This window comes from Helicoverpa zea, chromosome 25, assembly GCF_022581195.2.
Source record: "Helicoverpa zea isolate HzStark_Cry1AcR chromosome 25, ilHelZeax1.1, whole genome shotgun sequence".
Classification (NCBI taxonomy): Eukaryota; Metazoa; Arthropoda; class Insecta; order Lepidoptera; family Noctuidae; genus Helicoverpa; species Helicoverpa zea.
This window is the reverse complement of record NC_061476.1, coordinates 958,152-984,228: the sequence shown is the minus strand read 5'-3', so window position 1 is coordinate 984,228 and position 26,077 is coordinate 958,152. Positions and strand designations below refer to the sequence as shown.

Below are 26,077 nucleotides of genomic sequence, written 5' to 3'. Positions count from 1 at the left end.
TTTCAGTGCAATATTTGTGTATCGTTAGATTCGTGTGAAGTTGCAAAACATGAAATTTGCTAAAGCAAAGTGTGAGTGTGTGTAAAATTCTTATTTTATACCGTCAGGTTTCCGTTTGCCTGCAATGTACTCCTGTAAGCTTTGAAGTTTCTGATGAGCGTTCATTATTCTACATTGTAGAAAGCTTCCTTCATGTAACAGAAGTTTTGAGACTTAATCTACTTTCATTAAAACTGCTAAAAACAGTAATTTACTATCAGACTAGAGTCTAATAAAGATAAATATTGACCCAAAAATCTATATTTAAACAATAATAAAACAAATCAGATAACATCAACGTTGTAAACTTTATAAGGAGGGTAAATAGAAACGGAAGGAAGCTCCCTGTGGCGTGCGGACCTGGCGAGTGCGGGCGATCTACAAGCCGCGCGGGCGGAGCATGCGAGGCCGCCCCCGACGAGGCGCTGCGCACCATCCGACCTGTGCCGCGCGGCGCCGGCTTCAGCGCGCGCAGGCTGCGCCGCTCGCCGCCGCGGCACGCGCGCTCCTTCGCGTGCGAGAACGCGAACGGCAGCTTCGCGGCCGCGTTGTACCCGTACAACGTCATCGTCCGCGACTCCGTCGTCGGCGTGCACTCGCTCGCCAGGAGCGGCGATATCTTCGGCTGTATCTGCTCGAACGTGTTTGGAGAAGGCGTCTTGTCTTCCATTGACGCCATTCTAGGTATCGATAGTTTCTCCCTCGAAGACGTCGAGTCCTCCGGGTGAACTTTCTGTCTCGATACCGTCGCGGTCGGTTTGGGTGCGGTCAAGGCCTCGCTCGGCGTTGACAGATAGTTGACGCAGCCGAAGGCGAGACCGATCTGGCCGAGCATCTCGGGATAGTTCGACTTTTGATTGCTGGTTAGTACGTACCGTTATCCACACAGAAGCGGTGAAAGAAGATGGAAGCGTTAGAAAGGTTATTAGAGCAAGAGTGCGGGTGATGCAAACTGTAAATTTTAGAAAATCAACTACAAAACCACACGTTTCACTACCTTGGTAAATAGTATTCTTTAGGTCATTTGTGGTTCTTCTGTAATGTAAGCAATTTTTATTTAGAATCTGATTCGTATTAGAATATTAAATTGATTTATCGATATGAATGATGTAATAGGTAATATGAAATTAATAAACATTGTAACATTTGCTACTCACTCGAGGACTTGATATATTTTCTCCGATTCTCCATTGAATATAAGAGGTCTAAGTGGTATTTGTTCCTTTGGCTGCCCATTTGCTCTGAAAATTTGAAGTTTTTTGTAAACGAAACGCCCTACCATAAGAATTTTTACTTTACTTCACCAGGACTTCCACTGAAATACCATAGATACCATTTGGCAAAGTTTTATATGCTACTTACAAATTAGGTGTAAGAGGTAGTGGTCCGACTCCATATTCCCTTTGCATCATAGAACTCAAATGATTGCCCACACCCGCGCTGCCAGCGCCACCTCCATCTAAAATACATCTCTTATGATTAATATCATCTCTTCAGGTAGTATGCAGCTACTACAGAACACCACGTGCAATACTGATTCTTACAAACTCCTTTACTTCTCCTATATTACATACATTCATGCCCCTAACAGCTGAATCAGTAAAAATATTATCATCACTTATGTACTCATTGTATGATTCAGAGTAATTGCTAGGTATTAATTTAATATTAGTAGCTGTTAGTCTTGTATTGACTGATCATGGTTAAGGTATGAAAGGTCATGGGTTAATGTAATGATAGAATGTAAATCGTTTGTTTGAGTGTAAACCGATGATAAGGACTTCTTCCTTATCATCTGGTTCAAATGTGGCTTGCTTGATACCAGTAGTACCTATGTTTATTCGAATTGATACTTTTCCCTGCTATTTATGACTTTTAAGAACAATAATTTTCTCACGTTGCTTCCGATCACTACTCATCTTGCCTACTTTAAATACATTCCATTCATCTCGAATGCTTTAATAAGCATATTTACCATTTTTTTCTAGTAGTTCTTCGGCGGACGATGAAACTTTTATTTGATCATCTGCATAGAGAAGACATTAGAATGGTAACTCATTCATTTTGATTCCACACTCATTCTCTTTGTTATTATTAGCCAAATCACTATCTATGTATGGCTTTGGTGGTCCTACATGTCTATTTGAATTTAGCAAGCCTTCGAATATGGTAGATGAAGGGACATACATCGAAAAAGAGGTTTGCAAGAAATGCAACGTAGAGAAATGAAATGATTTATAGACAAGAGGAAGGTTTTCAGAACTTACAGAGAAAAATGAAAGATAAATATGCAGTAAACACATTTGAAGAAGTGGCAAGAATAGTTCATCAATGGTCAGACCACATATAATCCTGATTGAATTTTGGAATTTTAATAACTTGCCAATTGTCTTCATACATAGATAGTGTCGATAAATCTCTGGCAAAGTTATTTTGTGAAACATGGAATTGTGGAATATTAGTAATGAATTTAATAGATATTAATCATGATGTTACAGTAATGAAGAGTCATGAAATTTGGTATTTACCTGTCGGAGGTTCACCGTGTTTTCTATGTCTGTGAAAGTGTCTGTTTGGTCCATGCCTTCGTATGCTCGACCAGACACCTCCAAATAAGGAGTGGTTTCTCTGTGTGCAAAATATATTTGAATCATCATTCTGAATATTAATTAAAGTAGCGTGATCATATGCAAGAATACGTACCCTATGCATAGGCACATCACATTCAGCAGAAATATCATCCAAATTCCCAGAGATTGCTCTTTTCAGTTCGGGACCCGCTTCGTGTAGTGTCCTCAGCCCAGCCTGCAGTGTCATCTGATGCGTTTGTTCGTCACTCTGCCTCATCTCCTGCTCTTTCCTCTTTTTGAACCTTATGACGTAAAACAATCTTAGTATCATTTGCAGCCTTAAGGGAAAAGCCAGCAATACTTACATAGTTTATTCCTTTGCAGTGTGCAACTATGCTAAGCGTTGAAGTGAATTCGAAAAGATTTTTCTAAGAATCGAAAAAGTTCTATTGAGTATACAAATATATAAAAAAGTTGACAGTGATGTTGTAGCTACAATGGTCGTATATATCTGTAGTCTAAATTATCCCAAAAGAGTAAATTCAGATAGCCATAGCCTAGAACATTCTAAACGCGAAGATGAAAAATCCTTCAATGAAATCAATATTATTTTTTATCCATCTCATGAACTAATACTAAAATTATATTTATAACATAAATATCACAAAACACAACATATATAACAACGGGAAACGAAAAATATTGGATAAAAAAATTAAAACTGGTAGTTGGATTGTAGAAATCTGCATGCTTTGGGTAGCATCAATTCGTAAATGTGTACAAAACGGCTCGTAAAGCTTAACCAAAGATGATGGTATTCTGTAGGAGCGTCATAGGGACATGCAGGGTAAAACAGTATGTCTGAATGAAATTCCAACTTGTCTCGAGGGGTTACACTTCGACCTCTATAGTTTATTAGATCTATAACGCAAAGGGTCATCTCAGCATTTGTATGATAAAAAACACTAAAAAAGGGAACATTCTTTCCTACACATACGTATCTGTTGTTACTCACGCGTGATTCCTATGAAACAAAAACGTATTTGTCAGTGTTAACCGAACTAAAATGAAATGAAATAAAAGAAGAAACAAATTCAAATAAATAATCCTCAACTTCACCAGACGTGGATAAAGCATTTTTTGTATCCCACGAATGGTTTCTGATTGTATGTGTATTCTCGATTTTTATATTTGTTGAACGTGTCCTAAAATTCTAAACGCCAATTGTGAACCAGATTCGGGATTAAAGGACGCAAAACGGATACAATCAAATAATTTTGAAAGAGAATTTTGAATAAATGCTAGTTGTTTGCGTGATGCACAACCTCCAGACTCATTTTTGTTTTGTTAACTGGCAGACAATTTGAGTGAAATATTTCTCCAATTATGTTTTTATTTGGTAGTTCATATCTGTCTAGAGCAATGGTTCTTAACCTTTTTGACATGAGGGACCATTTTAACTAAAGTTTGTCTTGCCGGGGACCACCCCATCGGTATACCTAAAGGGAGAGCTCTTTGATAAATTCGCGAGCGAAGCGAGCGCGAAATTTTTATCGGACTTAAACTAAATATTACGCAAAATTTAGCCCAAACGTACTTAACTTTTTGTTTGTTGACAAATGCAAAAATAAGGCCATATAGTTTCTGAATACGCGAGCGAAGCGAGCGCGAAATTTTAATTATTTTTTAAGACTCAAAACCAAAATTACGTAAAATGTTGCGAAAACCCGCGCGCGCATAGTTAAGTCGATAAAAATAAAGTTAGATAACGTACAGCAACGTTGCGAAGCAAAGCTTCGCGGACCACTTGGAATGCCTCCAGGGACCACCGCCGGTTACCGGTTAAGAACCACTGGTCTAGAGGTTGTGTATCAAGCACTAAATTAATTAAATCGGTTTTATTGGCCTTAATCATAAAACAATAAAGCTTCCTTCTTTGAAATTCTAGAAAAGATTAAGGCGCGTTAAAACCGATTTAAAGTAAAGAATCTAAATTATAATTTTAAACATGATACATGATGGTTTAAACTAATTGGGACCAAGGCTTTATGTATCAATACATTTTCAAATTAAACATATTCGAGTTACCGGAGTTACCAATCTTGATCGCTTAAATCATCATGTATCATAAAAACATAGATAATCTTATTTAAAAACTTGCCAATAGAAGAACAAGTAAATAATATAAAAATAAAATATTCCTAGTTTGACTGACCTTCTGAAGTAGTCCTGTATAAGGAAGGTGGCATAGAACTTGCCCACAGTGATTTCGTTCGGATCTCCTGGCGGTGGTACTACTTGGTCTAGCAGTTTTGGAGATGTTCTTTTCCAAATCTTTTTGATGACCGCTCTTAGTTCTGTGTTGCAGTCGTCTATATTGCCTGTTACATAAATTGTTGTTTGGTAGTCATTAGATACTTATAACCTCACCCTTTTACTTACCTACTCATTACATACCTACTGACTACATAGCAGTCATATCTAAAAATACTTTAAACTGATTCATTAACGTAACTATCGGTTGATTTGATTACTAGAGATACCTAAGTTTTTGCCATTTTTTATATGGCTAATGTCAAAATTCTCAGATCATCAAAAGATAGATAGATTATGGAAATTAGCGGTCAGACGTTATGATTACTACTTACCTTCAGTTTTGATCTTAAGTGAAGTTCTAACGACGGCAAATAGCGTGGCATTGAAGAGTACGGTGCCGTCGGAGTTCAGCGGCATGTTCATAGACACAAGTCTTTTGCACGCCACGCGATGCGGACATAACTTACCGAAACCTGGATATTAAGAAGATATTCAGGTTGATTTAAAACTGGGCTTTAGGTAAGATACAAGATAAAAGATTGGACTTACCTAAAGGTGGGCTTATTTTTCTTAATAAAGTAACTACATCTAAATGTTTTATTCTACCCTTTGCATCAGGGTCATATTCACTCCATAATCTGAAAATAATATTAATAACGTTAATCACTACAACAATGTGTTTTTATTTAGAGAGATACCTAATTATAGAAATGTGCCCGAAGTTACCTTATAAATTCATCTAAGTGGTGTGGTCCCAAAATTGACCAGTCTCTAGTTAAATAGTCAAAATTATCCATAATGACAGCCACAAACAAATTGATGATCTGAAAAGAAAAAGAAGACCGTAAATGACAGAATAACTTCAAAATAAATGTTTGCTAACTGTCTTAATTATAATGTAGAAAAAGGCACATTGAAAAAAGAACTTACCAAAAAAGAACAGAGTACATAGAAACTAATGAAGTATGGAAAAGCGAGCACGCTGCCGCATGTACCACCGGTATCTTCCACTTCCACATCACCTTCCTCGTGGTAGTTCTTATCACATTTCACTTCAGGCTCCGGGGATACTCCCATCATTATATCTTGCCATGCCTCACCTGCAACATAAAAACAAAGTCAGCAGTCCAGTCCCTCAATCAGTTTTCTCCATTTGCCATGTATGAGGAAAATAGTATTACATACCAGTTGCAGATCGAAATAGAACAAGTAAAGCTTGTGGAAATGTTTGGAAGTGATTGTTTCTTGTGATCGGTGAGTCATCATCTATCGCTATTTTTCCGAACACCTGCAACAATAAAAACAACGATGTCATCAATATATGAAAAGTTGTCCCGTGCATCGGAGAGCACATAAATGTCGGTCCTGATCTCTCTCCGGTCGTGTCGGATTGCCGTCCCATCGGGCTATGAGAGTGAAGGAATAGTGAGTGCATCTGTGTCTGCGCAAATGCTTGTGCACTATATTATGTCCTGCGCAGTTGGCTAATCTTCTTAAATGAGAACGTTGCCGTAGCCGATAATCGGCTAGGAGGACATCATCAAATCATGAAAAGTTGTATAAAGGTTTTAGGAACACTCCTATCAATCTTGTAATATAATTTGAAGGTTCTGGACATTTACCTGCATCCCAACTACAGCATAAATGAAGAACAGCATGAGGATAAGTAGAGCGACATATGGCAGTGCTTGAAATGATTTGATGAAAGTCCAGAGCAATGTCCTAATGCCCTCGCCTCTGGATAGCAGCTTCACCAGCCTCATTACTCGGAAGAGTCGGAAAAAGTTTATTGATGGTATCGAGCTTTCCTGTAATGATACAGTTAATAATATTAGATTAGGTTCATCCTTTAATTAAGTTACTATTAGCAAAAATCACTATGTATGCGAATATAATAAGTCAATCCTTATACACTACTAGGCGGAGCTTTACAACGGAATTATCATGATTTGATTTTCTGGATATATTAATAAATCTAGCTGCCCAAAAGATGTCGTCGACGCACTTGTCTACTATTAGTCTGTAAATAAAATATGTCTTTTTCTACTGTGTGTGAACGTATTACTTGATGATGAATTCTAGCAGATTTCATGTATGTGATTTTTCAATGACTTTGATTTTGCATTTCAAGCCATTTAAGTACAGCTTCTACTTCATTGCTGATTGCAACTTCAGTGCGTTTCTGTGCTGCAACTGTTGTGCTGTGATCAGCCTCCTAGTTTTCACTGAAGGTTGCCTTGTATGGATTATGGCTTTAGCGTTACTGTCCCAAAGTTTTTCATGACACACACTTAAAGCACCATCTTTAATGTCAGTTGCATCATATCATACAACAATAAAAGCTGTTATTTCCATTTTATTATCTAAGTGCGTTTTCATCTAGACAGTGGTTTTTATTTGTATATTGTGTTAGGTTATTTTTAATCAGTTTTAATACTAAATCAGTTTTAATACTACAACTATTCTAAATTTAATTGTCAACGTCATTTGTTTGTTTATCTTTTTTGTGAATGTAGGCAGTAAACTCATTTAGTAAAGCCTGTTATAACCGAAATGACGTTAACAGTATCTAAGTTAAAACAATTAGCGTGAAAGCGTTTCTTACCTTGACAACGTGTGTCCTAGGCATGCCACTTCCCTGAAATCACACGATCGTCTTCAATGGCGATTGCAGCAGGTACATCTTTAGTGAGAGCTTTAGCATCTGTTGTTATTACAACATCGATATTGTTGCCCATGCTCGGGACAGTAACTATGCTGTCTGGGTTTTGGAATGATCAAATAGGATGTCGTATTGGCACTATTTAAATAAATAAATTAATTAATTTATAAGAGATAGAGTCATATCTGTTTTAATTGTTCAAAATATTTATTTAGATGAATTAATCGTAGTTGATAGAAATAAAGTAAATAACTGTGTATCTTCGATAAATCTTAATTTTTATTTAAAGGACCTTGATGGTTATTTTTTACTATTATAGACTTATAAAAAACTGAGAATGAGAACAAAACTTCTAGCATTAACTTAACCTGAGATTGATGAGCAATTCCTATTTAATCTTAAGATATTGGTCATTCCAGAATAAGACAGCATAAGTGAAAGTGTAACTAAGAAGTGTATCTATACAAGTGCTCCGTGCCGTTACCTGGTTCTTGAGTTCGTTTACTTGGGAGACGACGATGTCGATGATGCTGCCTAACACGATGATGAAGTCGAACGTGTTCCACGCGTCGCCGAAGTAGTTCTGTGCAAAGAATGATATATTGCCTTATTAAATCGTATTGATATTAATTTGAAAGTTAAAAATATTCTTGTTCCTGTACTGTTCTTAATTTTATATTTGGGTCGGTACAATATGTTTTCCACTTCCATTTTCTCTGTCACTCGTCATACTATAATAACTTTATCAGCCTTCTTATTCATGTCATCTCTAAGACAGTCCATCCATTTATCTCGAGTCTACCTCTGCCTCTCGATTTCCTCATGAAGTAATACTGTTCTCTCTTGAAATAATTTATTAGTAAGATAAAATAATCCTACCTTGAACCTAAAAGCCGCTAATTTAAATATGAACTCCAACGCAAAAACAGCCGTGAACAGCATGTTCAACAAGTCTAACGCCTTGCTGTACTCATGGGGCTGGTTGTGGTACTTCATGGCGAGGGTAATGGTGTTTATCATGATCAGCACGAAGATTGCGTATTCAAACGGCTGTGACGTCACAAACCACCACACTTTGTATTGGATCCTGTGTTTTGGTATGTATCTGAAAATTGATAAATTGTTCAAGGAATTTGACCAAAAAAAAACAAGTATTGTCGTTGTCTTGGGTTGATGGAAATAAAGGAAATTATACTTAAGGTATGGGAGTTATTTTTTATATCAAAAACAGCGAGGTACCTAAATAGTTGTCTTTGATTTTGGTCCTTTTAATTTATCTTACCTTCTAATTGGTTTAGCTTTGAGTGCAAATTCTATGCAGTTCCTCTGGTTTTTATCTAATTCACAGTTTTTATATTCTTGCTCACCCTCGTTTTGGAAGGTTACTATGACGAAACCGACGAATATATTTACCTAGAAGTATTTGAAATCATGAATAATCTTGTTTGTCGAAATCTTTTTCGGGACAAAAAAGTTGATATTTGGACTCACCATAAAGAAGGCAATTATAATAATATAAATAATATAGTAGGCTGCAACAATTGGACGGAAGTTAGTTATGGGACCCCGATCTTCAGCATTCGAATCTATAGAGACGTACAGAAGCCTGAAAAAGAAAAATTATAACATATTAACCTCATACATACCAAGATTGTCATAAGCCCAACATTCAATCACCAACGAATATAAAAAATAAGTAAGTCATCTATATACACCTACCCTGGCCATCCTTCAAAAGTAGACACAGTGAACAGAGTGAGCATTCCTTTCATCACGTTATCAAAATGAAAATCATAACGCGTCCATTCTCTGTCTCTCACCATATAGTTGCGATTCTCAAATACTAAATACGTTCCCCTAAAATTATAATGTAGATTTGTCAATACGCTTAAACAATGTCGACCATATTTTAAAAACAAAGAAGAATTTATAAAATATCTGTAAAAATATTGAATAAAGGATTAATACTCACTGACATTCATCCTTTGTCATTTTAGAAATATCATTACACCTAAAAAATTTGCCCTGAAACAAAATCTCAGCGATTAAATCAATGACAATACCAACATGACGCTACATTAGTCACATGCTACGACATCTAAAATGTGTGCAGCCAACTTTGAAAATATAAGTAGTACTGACAATGACCCATAAAGATTTCCATATGAACCCATTTCTCATGATAAAATCTTACAGAATAAGCATAGTATTTACATATTGCTAAAAGGTTGATGTTATTGTTATTTTTGCAGTGAAACATGACGATCTAATTATGACTTTACCTACGCTAGAAGCTTATACAACATCGTTGTTAGTACATCCGATATATATACTAACTACAATTAGGACACGTAACATGCTTTGAAAGATCTTCAAACTTGGTTTTTGACCATTTCTGCTTGTGTTAGCAGTCGGTTTGAATAGTTTCATGAATATGATCGTTTTGTTGTTTAAATACTTATATGTAAGTTTGGAGATCTTTATGCAACTACTGACAAAGGCTCACCTTAAACAACTGTACACCGACCACAGCAAACATAAATTGTAATAAATACGTAACTAGCATTATATTTCCTATAGTCTTAATCGCTACTATCACACACTTCACCACATACTGTTAACGGATTCAGTGAGTTAGTTGTCGGGGCATACGTTACCAGGGTAGGATTCCATGTCCAGTTACCACGCAGCCACGGAAACATAAGGGGACAAGCAAACCAAGTTTAATCACATGGGATATCTTACAGGGGCCGTGGGGACCACGCCAGTGGCTAAGGTTAGAACTTCATCTCTCAATAAACGCCAAGGTAGGGGGGATGGTTATAACTTCTAACATAAAGGAAGAATTAGTCATCTAAATGATTGGTCTCACATATACTACACCTTTGGGTTGTATTAATGATCACATGCTTTAACTAATTGACGACATTGAAATTATAAATACTAATAAAATTATTTCTACTGACGTTTTGAACATGCTGATCTTGGAATTTTGTTTGTTCGATTAACCTTTTTATTGTATTGTCAACTGGTTTAGGTTCGTTAATGATTTTTGATGAATACAGGAAAGTTTATGAAGCATGTCACAGTATATACTTTTAAAATGAAAAAGTGTAAAATTGCAAGCTTTCCAAATATACATATATCGTATGGAAGCTTAGCAGACACATCAAAATATAAAGCATAAGAGTTAGTTGAAGCTTAATATAAAATAAAAAATTGAGTAATAATCCTTAGGTCTGCTTTTGAGTTTGCTCGTGTACAGACATAAGCCAATTACAAGTAAGTATATAGAATTTAGAATCCTAAATCACACCGTGTAGGATTTTATAAGTGTGATATAAAAATAAATAATTTAAGTGGCATCAAAGCCAATACAAAAATAAAATAATCATGAGAAATGAGTAAGAAATAAGAGAAGAAGACGATAAGAGTGTAAAATAAAAAGATTAATACCCAAAGGTGTATTGAAAAGCTATTGTATATCGGTGATATATTTATTTATGAACGTGTATTCACTCGTGGCCACACAATATATAACGGAGTTGGTGTGATTCTTGAGGATATAGTGTTTGCCCCCTACCTTGAACATTTGGACTCCCATGACAGCGAACATGAATTGCAGTAACGATGTTACCAATAATATGTTGCCGATCGTTTTGATGGCAACGATCACGCATTGTACAACGTGCTATAATCACGGAAAAATCATATGTACTTTCATAATATATTATAATACATAATGCCTGTATTCCATAAAGGTTTAGGGAGTAGAATTCCTGTTAATATAACTCCTATTAGTGCCTGTCGCCAGCAATTGGGAATTCAATTTCAAATAGTTGCTGACAGACTAGTCATAATGATCATAAAACACTTTACCAAACAAGGGAATTGAACCCTAGAATTCATTCTCAGCAGTAGAATAGTTGAAATGTCTTCATAGTTCCAGTATACCATCATGTCATCCATGTATAAAAATAAATTGTTTGTGCATTAGAGCTGAGCTTTTACCGTAGGAATATAAAAAATTGGTAGTATAATTTGCATTTCTCTTCAACGCATACTGACCTTAAGGCCCTTGGCCCTGTTGATGGCCCTCAAAGGCCTCAGCACCCTAAACACTCGCAATATTTTCACCACCGATATACTACCCGACCTGGAATCAGTAAGAGAGAATAAATTGTATAACCTACATAACGTAAGAACTCATCATCCTCCGAGCCTTTTTCCCAACTATGTTGGGGTCGGCTTCCAGTCTAACCGGATTCAGCTGAGTACTAGAGCTTTACAAGAAGCGACTGCCTATCTGACCTCCTGAACCCAGTTACCCGGGTAACCCAATACCCCTTGGTTAGAGTGGTGTCAGACTTACTGGCTTCTGACTACCCGTAACGACTGCCAAGGATGTTCAATGACAGCCGGGACCTACAGTTTAACGTGCCGTCCGAAGCACGATCAATGGTGTCTAAGATATACTTAGAAAGTACATACAAACTTAGAAAATTTGCATTGGTACTTCCCTGACCTGGGATCGAACCCGCACCCTCATACTTGAGAGATTGGTTCTTTGCCCACTAGGCCACCACGACTTTTTAACATAACGTAAGAACTCAATATTAAAAAAATGGAGTAAGCTCTTTCTGCATCTTTGAAAAAGTAAAACCATTATCATCATCTGCTTATTTTACTGTCCAGCTATTGGGCAAAAGTTTCTTTAAAATATTACTGCTATTTTTGCTATTTGTCTTGTTAGATTAGGAAACTTATTAACAACGTAGAAACTTATTATTTCTGTACGCTTTACGAGCAGGGCATAGAGAGACTTAATATCATGCATACTAATAGCTTTGTAATCTATGAACACATAATAAAGAGCTTTGACTTTGACTTTAAAACTGAAAGTTACTTTTGTAAATACTACAGGAATAAATGGTTACGTACTTAAAACTCATAGAGACTAAAGAGACGCAGACGACGAGCATATCGAGCACGTTGAAGGCGGAGCGCAGGAAGGCACCCTGGTGGAGGATCAGCCCGTACGTGATCAGCTTCAGGAACAGCTCCAGCGTGAAGATGCCCGTGAAGAACACGTCGAATTGACTTAGCAACTGGAAACAGTAAGTTTATAGCTATAGTCAAACTCTTAATATACCAAGCAGGGATCACAGGAAAGCCATGATTCAAGACCAGAGTCTAGCTAGAAAATGTGCTTTGAACAACTTGGTTACCAAATATTACCAATAAATAAAAGAAAATTCTCCTAATGTCTTTATGTATATATGTTATTATGCTATTACATCAGCGAGGCCTTGAGTTGATCAGCAATCAATTGCAATAATCAATAGTAGCTATTAAACGTTTACCTTTTTAGTGAAAATTTTGCATAATCAAATATACTGACCCAGTTCCTAAACCCATTCTGTGCAGCATCCAGCGGGTCTTCAGCAGCCAACATGGCGGAAGACAGCATGATGCACACGAGGATGATGTTCCCGAAGGTCGATGATGATGACATCTTGTAGCAAAACACTCGGAACCTAAAATCGAAGTAATGTGTCATGACATTGGTACATATAAGCGTCTTATTCAAAGGAAATACGTTAGAAATAGCTCATCTGCATCAAAATGATACAAAGAAAGGACATAGAACTGAATTAGTAAGATAAACAATTGAAGCTTGATCCAAATTTGAAATATTGCAAAAATTCGTTGAATAAAATTGTATAGCAAAACTTCACCTTCGTTTGAAAGACAAATGTGAGTAAGAATTTAATTGTTGAATTATAGTGTTTAAAATTAGTAGATACTTAAAATATAACACATTGATATACGCACATATAAATATTCTAGACACATGTTACGAAAATCAGTGATATAAGCACATGCATTGAAATCGGGCAAATCAATATAATACGGAACACACCATGCTTGCATGCAACAATTCGATTTAAAATAATCATTTTTCTGAATAGGCTATTTTGGTGTATAGTTTTTACAGCTAAGACGATCATGCATGAACAAGCATGCAGTTTGTTCAGGAGTAAACGCTACAAACCAAAAGATGCCATTCAGAGAAAATTTTTCCATGAGTTATCTAAGGGATTTCAGGTCATGCTTTGAAACCTATCATCTAAACAAATTAACACACCTAACTGCTAATGGGAAACACAGATTTTGGTACCCACTATACTCATTGCTGGAAGAGAATATTCATCTAATTTTGATTATTCCACACAAAATGGAGGTTACGATCGTGCAAAACGAGGACACATGAATGAAGACGATGATGTTGGAAACAGTACTGCGAGGTTCAAAGTAAGAATGAGGACTCTTAAATTTTGAAAAATAAAAAATTAAAAACTACCAGAACGTTTACCCATCGTATTTGGTAAACATGATAATTTTGTTCAACTGAAGATAACTGTTGAGTCTAAAACATGATACAAAATAAAGAAACCAGTAGATTGATGAAAGAATCCTGTGGATTAGGTTTAGGGGTACACTACAGGGAGATACAGTTTCCAACAGACACAGGGACAGTCACAGTCGATGATATGTAACGCCAATCACTGCAAGGACAACACAAGGCCAATCGACACAATGAGACATGGGTACCACCAGGTGATGCAGTCATCACCATTCACCTGTTCGTCGGTGAGAATATGAAGAAACTACTAGCGTTCGGTATAGGCGGCGTCTGATTTGGCATATTCAGTTCTGACACTCGCCGCGGTCTGGCTGTTACCAGTGTGCCCTCTTCTTCAGATTGACCGCCATCTTTGTGAAGGAAAATTACAGATTTTTCTAAGCTATCGTCTAGCACTAAAGTTATTTTAATCCTAGTATTACCAATAGTCTGTCTATCGCTATTGACCATGCCGAAATCCCTGTACCTAGAATACCTCAACTAAATAATCAAGTAATTATAGTAATGCTGAATTAAACGCAAACACAAGTGTAGAAATGAGCTAAATGTGTAGAAATGGTAAATAATAAATTATTTTTTTAATAATTAATTAAGTTAAAAGAAGAGAAAGACGTAAGGCATAAAGTAGAAAACGGATTTGTCTTTGATAGTGTCGGTAAATTGAATAACTTTGACATAGCAATAGTTGTTAATATCGTGCTTACGACGTATGTTATACAAAATAATAATAATTGTAAATGGCAAAATATTAAAGATACTTGTACAATAATGTTCAGTGATCTAACCGCTTACTCGTCTTTAATAACTAAAAAAATACATTTATCAGATTTATATACTAGGTATATTCACACAGCTCGATGACATATGAAATACAATAAATATACTGAATGATATAAACAAAAAGCTATCAGAGGAACATCATAAGCACGAAATTCAAAATCAACCATCAAAGACAAATAAAAAAACAAAATACGTAAAAAAATAACATCTAAAAAATTTCTGTTAATCTTCTGTCCCCCCCTAACCTGTTGGTCTTAGCAAATATGAAGAAGGAGGTGGCATCAGGTATGGGTTTCTTAGTGTCGCATATATCGACTTCTGAGAGGCGTCGCGGCCGCGCTGATGAAGTTGTAGGCTTACGTTTCAGTCGAGGCTCTTCATCCAACTCTGTGTTCACTGTTTTTGGTTGGTTAGCTTATTTTAAATTTGTAATATCTGTTTCACCATGCTTGGTAGCTAGTGCAGTAGTGTTATTAATGAATAGTTCTGTAGATTTAGGATTTACTTTATCATTGTTAACAATTATTGTAGTTTACAATATTTCATTGCGTTTTCTCCCTTTCGGATTTTGATTTTCAGTGAATAATAAATCCATAGGTAGACCAATAACAGTTCCAATACAAACGGAGAGTTACATAAAACTAAAGTTTAAGAGAAAACTTATGTAAGAATCCCCATCCCAGAATCTTTATACATTTGAAAGTGACATTGCCGATTTTAGATTTTATTCCTAAAACTATTATACCTATATGGTTTCTCTGATGACCCTCCATCATCTCTTGGTCCTCCCTCTCTTGTTCCTCTTCAGCTCTCTCGATAGCTTCATTTTCTTCATCTATGATTTCATCCATTTCTCCATCTATCTCATCTTGTTGCTCTCCCTCTGAACCTGTTTCTTCGTATTCTCTTTCAGAGCTGGAAATTTTAAAAAGTCTTTCAGTACATGCTCATAAATATGTGGACCAATTTCAAGAAATGGAATAAAATCATTTTACTTTGTACGGGATGACGTGTCCGTGATCTTAGGCTGGCAGATTATAATGACTGGACCAACCAACCCAGACCATGAACCACTCATAATAATATCACAATAACCAGATCATGAATCAATGATTTTTATTTAAATAGTAATTCACTTGCGGGTATGTACAAAAGATTTTACTCACTTATCTGACGTATACACATCATCATCATGTATATATTCATCATCAGTATCTATATGTACACCTTCAGCTGCTGCCACACTACCACCTTCTTTCTCTTCAGGCGCCTGTAAATTATCATCATTCGAATTTAGTTCTTCTGTTAAAGCTGTTAGAGTTGAATGTTCTATATCACTTACCGTTTCTTCTTTTTCTATATTGGTCAACGATTCGGCGTCTGCTAAGTTATCTACAGCGATGGCCAAGAACACGTTCAGTAGGATGTCTGTATGATTGGTAGTTGAGGAAATGTATTTTATAAAGAGAGGAATTCAATTTTCCCTTTTTTTGGACATTCAGATATAAATAAGACAATGTTTTCACGAAGACTATGGACACCACTAAGTACCAGTCGTACTTCATATATCCAGATTGCCCAAATTCATTTCTATGAACTTGTGCATTTGATTGAAAAGGATACAGTTACCGCAAATGAAGAGAATGATGAAGTAAATACAAGCTAGAATCCCGGGTGTGCCCACTCCACCATAAGCCTTAATGCCTTCATACATCACCGCGTTCCAATCTTCACCTGTTAGAATCTGGAAAAAGAAACTTGAATATTAATTAATAGATACGTATTTTACACTAAGGTTTTCGTCGTTACAATGAGACCCTTTAATTGATAAATTTTAATCTATAAATAGATTCATACTCTTCTCATTTGACATATCTATTTACTCATCGGGCTGGTCTGATTTATTTATTGAATTTGGAATTTATGTAAATCAAATTATAAAAAAATGAATAATAATAACCTGAAATACAGTCAGCAAAGCTTGCCAGAAGCAATCAAAGTTGTGCCGATCCTTCTCCTCCACTGGGTCATAGTTGAACTTCCCCCCGAAGACCTGCATGCCCAGCAGCGCGAAGATCATGATGAACAGAAACAGCAGCAGTAAGAGTGATGCGATCGACTGAATGGAGTTGAGGAGAGACGCCACCAAGTTGGAGAGAGAGCGCCAATATCTGGAAATATGAGATTCTTTGAAACATTCAGTGTTATGTTAGCAAATAGATTTTAACCAAAGATTCCAGATTCACAACGCTATAGTTTAGAACTAATTTAAAAGCCTCAAATTAAGGGTAATATTGAAGATTATGTTTCTCAGGCATTCAAACATTATCTCGTACAGTTGGATCTGAGGATTTCTGACTATATTTATCTACGTCTCGCATCCAGAAAGGAAGCCTACCCCTGCATGTCAAACGCTTCAATCGGTTCAGCCATTTAAGCATAAAAGCGGTACCAAACTTTCGCATTTGTAACATAGACTAGAAGTTGTTAAAGTTAGTGTAGAATTTGAAGATGATAACACAGATAACACTAACGACCGTTTCTTAGAATGTAGATTCATAGTTATTACTTACTTGGTAACCTTGAAGACCCTCAGCAGCCTGACACACCGCAGCACAGAGATGCCAAGAGGAGGCATCACCTCAGTCTTCGTGAGCACCATCTCACTGATAGACCCGATTACCACGAAGCAGTCAAACCGGTTGAACAGCGAGACGAAGTAGCCCTGGAACATGTTGGGGGGCAACTTAACGGGGACGAAGACGGTTAATATGAAGTCTAAGGAAAGAAGAACAGCAACGAAAGCATAGGCGGTAAGCAAAGGTTATTTGCGAAGAGTGTGGGTGAGGGTTAGCTGGGTGAGACGAATCACACTGTCAAGTCATGATATGGAACAAGAGATCATTGATAGACCAATATATAGATAGGGCCTTAGGTGCCTGATAAAAATGGTTTAAATAAAAATAAATTGCCTAAGAACTGAAACTTTGAGAAAAATAAGGGCATTTAAATTGATTGAAAAGTTATGTTAAAGACTGTGTGTGATCCGTCTGAATTGGGCATTTAACTATTTACTTACCAGAATGTAATAGAATATTTATCGTCATTTTCATTTCATAAGACCTTTTTGGTATTATATTCCATTTGCACCGCTTGCCTTTTCATCAATATATGATATTGGTTTTCAAACTACACAACACATATAGGCACAACTTTGTCAAATACCCAAAAGTGATAAGCTGCCATTCAGTTTGGCGTATGAAATCGTGAAAAGTGATAAGTAAGAAGAAGATAGTAACATCTATTAAGCTTAAAACTAGATTACTTACTTGCAAACCCAAGCTGTACATCTTGACTAACATCTCCAACGTAAAGAGAGCCACGAAGAACGCATTGCCGTATTCTTGAAAGAGATCCAACCATTCTGGCTGTCTGTAATGAACAAGATAAAAATAAATAAGTTTTGGAAGCATGAGTATAGCAATCAAGTATTACATAGAGGAACAAAATCAAGATCGACCTACGAGATTAAGGTATGATGAAATCCTATTAATATTCGGTTCAAATAGTGGTGATGGTATAGGACCTAGATTGATGATGACGACTAGATTGATGATTGATGGGAACTCAGATTACTGTTACACTTAAAACTGTCACAAAACACGACCTTTCGTCATGGAATATATTGGTCTTTAAAATGTGACGTAAATAATCCTGGCATAAAACATAAAGACTAATCTAATAGAAATACTTACTGATAGTGTTCGCTGGCTAACACGACTGTATTCAAAAACACAAGCACTATGATCAGCCAGTAGAAAGTTTGCGACTTCACTGCTTTCCTGCAAGCTCGCTTCATTCGCCGGTTCACCTGAAGAAGTATTTGTCTCTTTTACGGCTATTTTTATACACATGGATAAAAGTAGCCTTTATGATATTCTGATGTACATATTTATACTTTCAAGTTAATTACTGCCAAGTTTCATCAAAATGCATCTGTCATCCTTACAACTTTTCGCATGTGTAATATTAGTAGGAATTATGAATGTCTCCTGATACAGTCAATATCCAGAAGATGTTACAATATTGATGCTTTTAGATTTAAAAATAATCGAAATCTGTTCTGGATTCATACGTGTCCAGGACGTCAATCTTATTATTAAGAATAGCTTTATCTTTGCTTGTCTTAATAAGAAGTAGTTTACTATGTTCTACATTACTTACTTTATCAAAATCCTTTTTCCAAACTTTGCAAATGGATACTTTCTGCTGTTCGTTGGTCTCTATACCGAGATGGTCGGTGGAGTCGTGCTCGTTCTGTGTCTGACCTGAAATGTATTCTGAAAAATCTTATTTCAGAGTGTGTTCTCTTTGTGGTAATATTTACTGCATAATGAGATTTAGCTTTTTTATTTGTAGGTATATTAACAGGGCTTAGGTTAGACTGGAAGCCGACCCCAACATAGTTTGGGAAAAAGGCTCGGAGGATGATGATATTAACAGGGCTTAGGAAGGTCGCTAAGAAGGTGGATGCTTGCGGTAATAAGGAGAATTCTATGTTCGGTAGGCAATTATGGTTTTTAATTAGTACTTTCTTATAATCAGGATATGAATTTTTATATTGACTAACGGAAAATTAAATTATTTTTTATTTGGATGGTGTTGTGGTGGGTGTTCTTTTGGGTTATAAGAACTGAGAAGAAAATAATTTCAATGATGAAGTCACCTATCCCATAATCTCTAGTCTGTTCAACTGGTGGATGATGTTCATGCTGATCAGCCAGTGGTTCCAAGTATTCCGCCTGAGTGATCCAGTCGAGGTAGCCCTTCAGGTCTTCTTCTAACTGTTGCTTCTCTCGAAGTTTCTGGAAGTCGCCCCTGTTTTTCGCTTTTTCTCTTTCTTTTGAGAACTCTCTGTGGAATGTCGGGTATTTATGAAGTTAAGATTTCAAATCAATTGTTTTGTGTAGTTTTAGATTACTTAGTTATTTTAGTTGAGTTATTTGTGTAGGTAAATAGGTAAAAAAGGTTAATTTTGGTAATTTGGGGTGCTTATTGATATAAGATATCTAACAAGAGGAGCAAGACAATGGTGACATGATGATGTATGTTATCTAGGTATATTTTAGAGTGTAACCACAAATGCACTTAACAAAATTGGTGAGATTTTTTAATCCTGAATGTTGAAAAAATTATGGACGAAAGAACTATTCGATATTCGATATAACTTACCCAGACAACACACCAAGAATGAGGTTCATAACGAAAAAAGCTCCCAAGATGACCATAGACACGAAATATATCCATTCCCAACTGTTGCCCATCGCGTCCTGTATCTGAAATCAGAACAAGGTTAAGCAAATATAATTGGCGAAGAAAACTTATTAGTCATCGTGTTAATAGTATTACTGGGCTAGGCATTATTGTACAGTATGAATCAGAAATCAGAAACACTAAAGTTTAAGATATTTTGATAGTTAACAAATATTTAGCTTGTTGAATGAATATTACTAGAAAAATTGTTGAGACTAGCTCATGATGAAATGGACTGGACATGAATGGATTATGATTATGCTTATGATCTAGATTTTTCTTTTTTACTTGAGACACTTGATCACGGAAAGCTAGTCAAAGAGCCTCAGTACATAGATAAGGTAGTCTGGCGGCCGCCTTATCACGACGATCAGTCGATATTTTGTTTTTTGTAGAGCACAGTTTTTGATTAAAGATTTTAATGATGGCGATAACAATTTAAAAGTTAGGTAATTTATCGTATCAAACAATGTAATTGCAACTTACATTATACATAACATCAGTCCAGCCTTCAAGAGTGATGCACTGGAAGACAGTCAGCATGGAGAGGCCAAAGTTATCGAAGTTGGTGATGCCGAAGTTAGGGCCGATCCAGCCTTCCCTGCACTCCATCTCCTCGCCGATGAGGGAGCAGTTGAAGCCGTTGTCCAGGTCGCAAGGGTGAGGGGTGTCCATTATCTCATCTGGGGAATGGTTAATAAGGTAACTTGTAAGGTGGTTGTAGTACTTTTATAACTATGACTAAGGCCCAGTTTATCTATAGTATAACTTCCGTTTTTGTAAACAACTATTTACTTTGAAAATTTAACGTGAAAATTCATAGTAAACAGATGTTTTAATAAAACTGACGTTTATGACGTTGGTGGACTTGGGCTTCATCATTACTAATTGACGGAGAACTTTCGTAAATACCAGAATAAGTTTTTCTATTTTTCGTACAATTATCGAACTCACGACACGCAATAGCCTGTTGCATTTCAACTCTGCTAATTATCTTAGCAAAGAAAAATTTTGAGATATATAAGGTGCTTTAATATTACCTGCCAGGACTTGAATGGAGGGTAGTATTGCGTTTATAGATCACAATAGTGAAGAAATTTCGTTCCCCGGAACAGTCAATTCAATTTGAGACATTAAACAAGTTAAATTAACATTGGCTCTACTCTGCATAACGTGGTTCACAAATTAAATTACGTTCGTAGTATCGCTTCGTCAATGAAAACAACTGCTATCTCTTTCTATCTGTTCTGTGAATGAAAACTGAAATCAGCTGACTAGTTTCGACTCTACCTAAGAAGTGTTTAAAATGTGTAATTACTTACCAGATAACGCATTCTTCCAAAAAACTGACGTAAATAAGATGATAAACTTCCCATCACACTTAAAACAGGCTTTGGACTGACAAGTTAGTGTAAAGAATCACATTTGTTTAAACTATCGATAACGATTATTATCAAATGACGATAAATTACAATTAAAGTCGCCACACGTAATTGTCGCTCACATTGAAGACACGAGCTGCATCCCTGGTACTCGCAAGAGGATGACGCCGGAAGAAATCCAGCACTTACTCTTCAAGATGGGCAGAATATGGAGGCCTGCCTACGTCAACGGGTGGCGGGTCAAAGCGGCCGTGTTCACTGAACCTGTACACGGCATTCAAAATGGTGTGATGGCTCACTCGCACACCAAACCTCAGCTGAAACAAGTTCACTGCATGCGCAGATACGGAGTTAGACTCGCGGTAGCACAATACCATTTCAAGGTATTCTTGGTTGGAATACCGAGTTGGTTGGAATAAGTTACTTCCGAGCGGGCGGGCGGCGGGTCGCGACTAGCGAGCGGTCGCGGGCGGTCGGCTGGCGCGTGCGACGAACGGGATAGTGCGGGTGAGGGTGGGGGCGCGCAGGGCTGCGGCTAGACAGACTGTCGTCAACGCGCAGCCCCGCGCGCCCCCACCCTCACCCGCACTACCCCGTTCGTCGCATGCGCCGGCGCCAGCGCCAGCGCCAGCGCCAGGCTGGCGGGGCTGCGCGTTGACGACAGTCTGTCTAGCCGCCGCGCGCCGGCGCCGTCTGATAAGTATGGCAACAGCGTATGAAAGGCGCCGCCGCGCTTTTTGCGAAATAAATTGAAAAGAATTCGGTGCGGAACGGCAACGCGGTAACTCCACTGGATGGTTTTATACTAATAAATTAAGTCAAATTTATACGTATTTTGTTTTTGTATGAAATAAAATATGACAAATAATCAATTATTTATCTTTACTATTGTGATCTATAAACGCAATACTACCCCCCATTCAAGTCCTGGCAGGTAATATTAAAGCACCTTATATTACATAAAATATACCACAGTATTTTAACCCTGCCAATTTCTTAAGCAAAGGAAAATTGATGAGATTGAGACCTATTAGATTACATAAAAGACATAGAGATATCTGCCACCATTAAAAAAATGTTCTGTAATGGACAGTAAGAAGGTCCGAACCTGTATATTTATTATAGCAGCTCTTATGCATCTTGCCGGAGAACAGCTCGAGTCCGATGATGGCGTAGATGATGATGACGAAGATGACTAGCAGCGCGATGTGTAACAGCGGCACCATCGCCTTCAGGATCGAGTTCAACACGATCTGAAGACCTGGAGAAGTGGATTAGTAAAATAAAGGTGCATAGCATTGTATGTCTCGTAGTAAAAAATATTCCATCCAGGAGTGTCTATTCATTAAGTAAAATATGACAAGGTTATAGAATTGAGTTAAAAAACGGTGTGATTTGAAATCTTATCGTCAAAGCATAGCTGAAGTAAAGGTATCTTCTTAACAGTAGGTAACATCCTTATACACATAGGTCATCCATATATTTATGAATGTCTTTGTTAACTCAAACAATATTTTAGCAGTTATTTCATTAACAGAACCTACAACAACAGCTAATAATTTAATTACATTAACATTGAAAACCTAAACGACTTAACCCTTTAAACGCTTAACCTTCCCGAATAAATTCGCAATTATCCCATTGACTGCACATGGGACCCAGGCCTATAAAGGGTCAAGTTAGTCACGACTCACTTGGCACGCCGGAGACCAGTCGCAAGGGGCGAAGCACCCTGAACGCCCTCAACGCTTTCACGTCAAACGCGTCCTTGAATATACTTGATAACACCGTGCTGACCATTCTGGGGGTTAGAAATATCTTGTGTTATAAATAGGGTATTTGAATTTGGTATTTTTGGTGTTTGGATGCTTTGAAGTTAAATATGTTGGGAGTTAATACGTATTTCTTAAAAACTTAAATGATGAAGATTTTCAAAATTGACATTCAATGTTTTATCCATAACTACATTTTCGGCTCATTTGCATTTGCTTAAACGAAACATATAATTTGGCAATGATATACTACCAAAATCGAATCAACCAATAAAACCCCTGATAAGACAAAACGAGAACATAAACCTAAAACATTAATTCCAAACAGTTCTCAAGCACCCACTGATGAACTTAATAAACATAACAATAACAAAACAGAACCAATTGAACCTAATGCAAAACCACACTTACCCGATGACGACGATAGTGAAATCCAATAAATTCCATCCGTTTCTGAGATAGGAGCCAGCATGCATGATAAACCCGTATGCTATGATTTTCATAACGCATTCACCGGTGAAAATAACTAAGAACACGTATTCGATCTTTTCCTGTGAAACGAATACATATTTTGATTAGTACGAAGAAAATGATGAAGGAATATCAATGGAAGTTGCTTTGAATATGTTTAACGATGCAGAAGTTAAAAGGAACAAGAATAAGGGCTAGTTATATAAATTCTTGGAAGGAATCATTTACCGGATGAATTCATTCAATAGAACAGAAATGATATGGAATTATTTACTAGGCAGGTATAGTTTGAAACAGAGGACAGATCGTAATTTTATTTGTTTCAGTAGTAAAAGGTAAATATAAAGTAAATATTCTTAAACTGACTCGGGGTATTATTCATTCTTACTAGGTCATATTAATAATATTTAAGCATAGCTTGTTACAGTTGTCACGGTCAAATACAAAATACAAATGGGACACTATGTCCACGATGTGGGAGATTCATAAAATACATTTAGATGAGACAGCCTTGCTGCCGTTAGAATTTAAACTAAAGGAATTGAATAGTGAGATGGTAATATAGAGAAACAGTTAAAAGATGATACTTACAAGAACCCAGTTGGTATAATTAGAGTCGCTGGCAGGATAGGGTGTGTAGACGGCGAGGGCGATGCAATTGGCGAAGATGGTGGTCAGAATCATGTACTCAAAAGGTCTGATGCAAGAGTTAAGGAAAAACTGTACTTAAAAGAACACGGTTATGGTATATTTTTAATTGTAGGTGCTCGCCTATCTTAGAGTGCAAACTTTTAATCGGCTGATAGTTTCTTCGGACTCATAAATTAGTATGAATATGTATGGTAGTACGCACATTACAAAAATTAAGTAGGTATTTAGCCGGTATCAGAAAGACTGAAAACTTTTATTTGAATCAAGATAATCTTAAAAAAATGCTGATGTCTGCGTGTCGAGAGCGTTTAGTCGAAAGAATCAATTGAAAATAGCGATATAATAATTTAAGATGTCCAAAGTCCAGCCCTGAAACCTAGAGTAGATCTAAGCATAGTTTTAGCATAAAATTTTACTATACACCAGTAGGATTTAATTCAGATTAAACAATATTGGTAGCCACAACAGATGGCAGTCAACGTTCATTTGAAGACAATATCAATACCATTGTTTCTTTGGAAACTAGTTCAATTTTAGGCTAGATATGATCCGTGCCAAGTTTCGTCCATATAACATATTCCGATGGATTGATTTATTTACATCGATTTAGCAATATGCTGAACAATTTGCCAGCGAATGTACCACAATTATATTCTATTTGCAGATTCTGCAAAAGTGTTGTAAAGTTAGACAATATTAATGTAATAAGTTTTGTTTCTGTATATTTTGTCGAAACTGAGCTTTTAAAGAAGACAAGTAGTACCCGGCTGCGCGAGAAGGAGAAGATACTATTAGATACGTTTTACGCTCTACAGCTACACAATATGAATCTTCTTATATCTGAATCTGCAACATAATGTTATTTCAAAAAGTGCTTATGTATCTCTTAAACTAGAAGCCGACTCTAACATAATTAGGCACCTGGTGATAACGAATTCCTATAAGTAATCAAAGAAATTGCGTATTGTTAGAACGCCATATTGCCAGAACGAACATAAAAAAATTAACACAACACTATAAATGATCTTAGCATACAATAATCTACAGGTCAAAACACCATGAAAGATCTATGAATACACATCATCAGCGAAAATCTAAATGGTAGAGCTGAAACTATTACAGCAGGTGAAACAGGGTCAGATATTGCTCATAAATATAATATCACCATTACTTTTAATGTAGTCTACATCGCCACAGATATCTGATCAAACAATAATAAAAATAACGTTGGAACCTTGAACTATTTCAATGATCAAGGAATATTTTTGTAACTAGCCGATTTCCCCCGGTTTTACTTGTGTCCACTGGGAACTACAGCCCGTATTGGGATAAAATATATATATGCCTATAATACTCGGGAAGAGTGTGGCTTTCCAACAGTGAAAACATTTTTCAAATCGGGTCAGTAGTTTCGGAGCTTTCAGGGTACAAACAAACCACAAATATTTCCTCTTTATTTTATTAGTATAGAGTCGTATAGTTCAGTCTATTATAGTTGTGACTGTCATGGGACATGAACCCACACCCTTGACATTGGCAGCCATGCACGAAGTTGTCCCATTTGCCTACTATTTTGTTACATTCACGTTTCTATGTTTTCTGTCACTCATTCATAAATTCCGGCGATTGTTTGGACGGAAGCCAATATTTTTTCGTCTATGATTGCTATTGGGGTATTTTGTATGGAATTACTG

At 36.7% G+C, this 26,077-nt stretch overlaps 1 protein-coding gene across 4 annotated transcripts in view; it reads right to left on the bottom strand.

Moving 5' to 3' along the window:
• Positions 1-26,077, bottom strand: part of LOC124642773 (muscle calcium channel subunit alpha-1) — a 64,336-nt gene that overhangs the window by 4,896 nt on the left and 33,363 nt on the right. Inside the window, exons 4-43 of one of the 4 annotated variants that reach the window (XM_047181410.1) lie at positions 24,324-24,429; positions 23,673-23,812; positions 23,184-23,290; positions 22,598-22,750; positions 20,594-20,790; positions 20,027-20,130; positions 19,521-19,708; positions 19,019-19,134; positions 18,550-18,665; positions 18,124-18,226; positions 17,368-17,540; positions 16,755-16,965; positions 16,418-16,538; positions 16,137-16,222; positions 15,961-16,064; positions 15,540-15,709; positions 15,040-15,190; positions 12,989-13,124; positions 12,529-12,695; positions 11,656-11,743; positions 10,094-10,201; positions 9,560-9,612; positions 9,307-9,444; positions 9,079-9,193; positions 8,870-9,000; positions 8,467-8,692; positions 8,072-8,170; positions 7,531-7,563; positions 6,548-6,733; positions 6,111-6,213; positions 5,856-6,025; positions 5,652-5,749; positions 5,475-5,563; positions 5,258-5,398; positions 4,825-4,990; positions 2,743-2,911; positions 2,568-2,667; positions 1,402-1,498; positions 1,197-1,280; positions 1,037-1,074 (exon numbers count right to left, since the gene is read on the bottom strand). In XM_047181410.1, coding sequence (XP_047037366.1) covers positions 1,037-1,074; positions 1,197-1,280; positions 1,402-1,498; positions 2,568-2,667; positions 2,743-2,911; positions 4,825-4,990; positions 5,258-5,398; positions 5,475-5,563; positions 5,652-5,749; positions 5,856-6,025; positions 6,111-6,213; positions 6,548-6,733; positions 7,531-7,563; positions 8,072-8,170; positions 8,467-8,692; positions 8,870-9,000; positions 9,079-9,193; positions 9,307-9,444; positions 9,560-9,612; positions 10,094-10,201; positions 11,656-11,743; positions 12,529-12,695; positions 12,989-13,124; positions 15,040-15,190; positions 15,540-15,709; positions 15,961-16,064; positions 16,137-16,222; positions 16,418-16,538; positions 16,755-16,965; positions 17,368-17,540; positions 18,124-18,226; positions 18,550-18,665; positions 19,019-19,134; positions 19,521-19,708; positions 20,027-20,130; positions 20,594-20,790; positions 22,598-22,750; positions 23,184-23,290; positions 23,673-23,812; positions 24,324-24,429 — 5,081 coding nt within the window. Of the gene's footprint in view, positions 1-399; positions 900-1,036; positions 1,075-1,196; positions 1,281-1,401; positions 1,499-2,567; positions 2,668-2,742; positions 2,912-4,824; positions 4,991-5,257; positions 5,399-5,474; positions 5,564-5,651; positions 5,750-5,855; positions 6,026-6,110; positions 6,214-6,547; positions 6,734-7,530; positions 7,564-8,071; positions 8,171-8,466; positions 8,693-8,869; positions 9,001-9,078; positions 9,194-9,306; positions 9,445-9,559; positions 9,613-10,093; positions 10,202-11,170; positions 11,279-11,655; positions 11,744-12,528; positions 12,696-12,988; positions 13,125-15,039; positions 15,191-15,539; positions 15,710-15,960; positions 16,065-16,136; positions 16,223-16,417; positions 16,539-16,754; positions 16,966-17,367; positions 17,541-18,123; positions 18,227-18,549; positions 18,666-19,018; positions 19,135-19,520; positions 19,709-20,026; positions 20,131-20,593; positions 20,791-22,597; positions 22,751-23,183; positions 23,291-23,672; positions 23,813-24,323; positions 24,430-26,077 lie in introns of all 4 variants that reach the window. The other 3 variants (XM_047181411.1, XM_047181409.1, XR_006985817.1) reach the window with 3 other exon arrangements.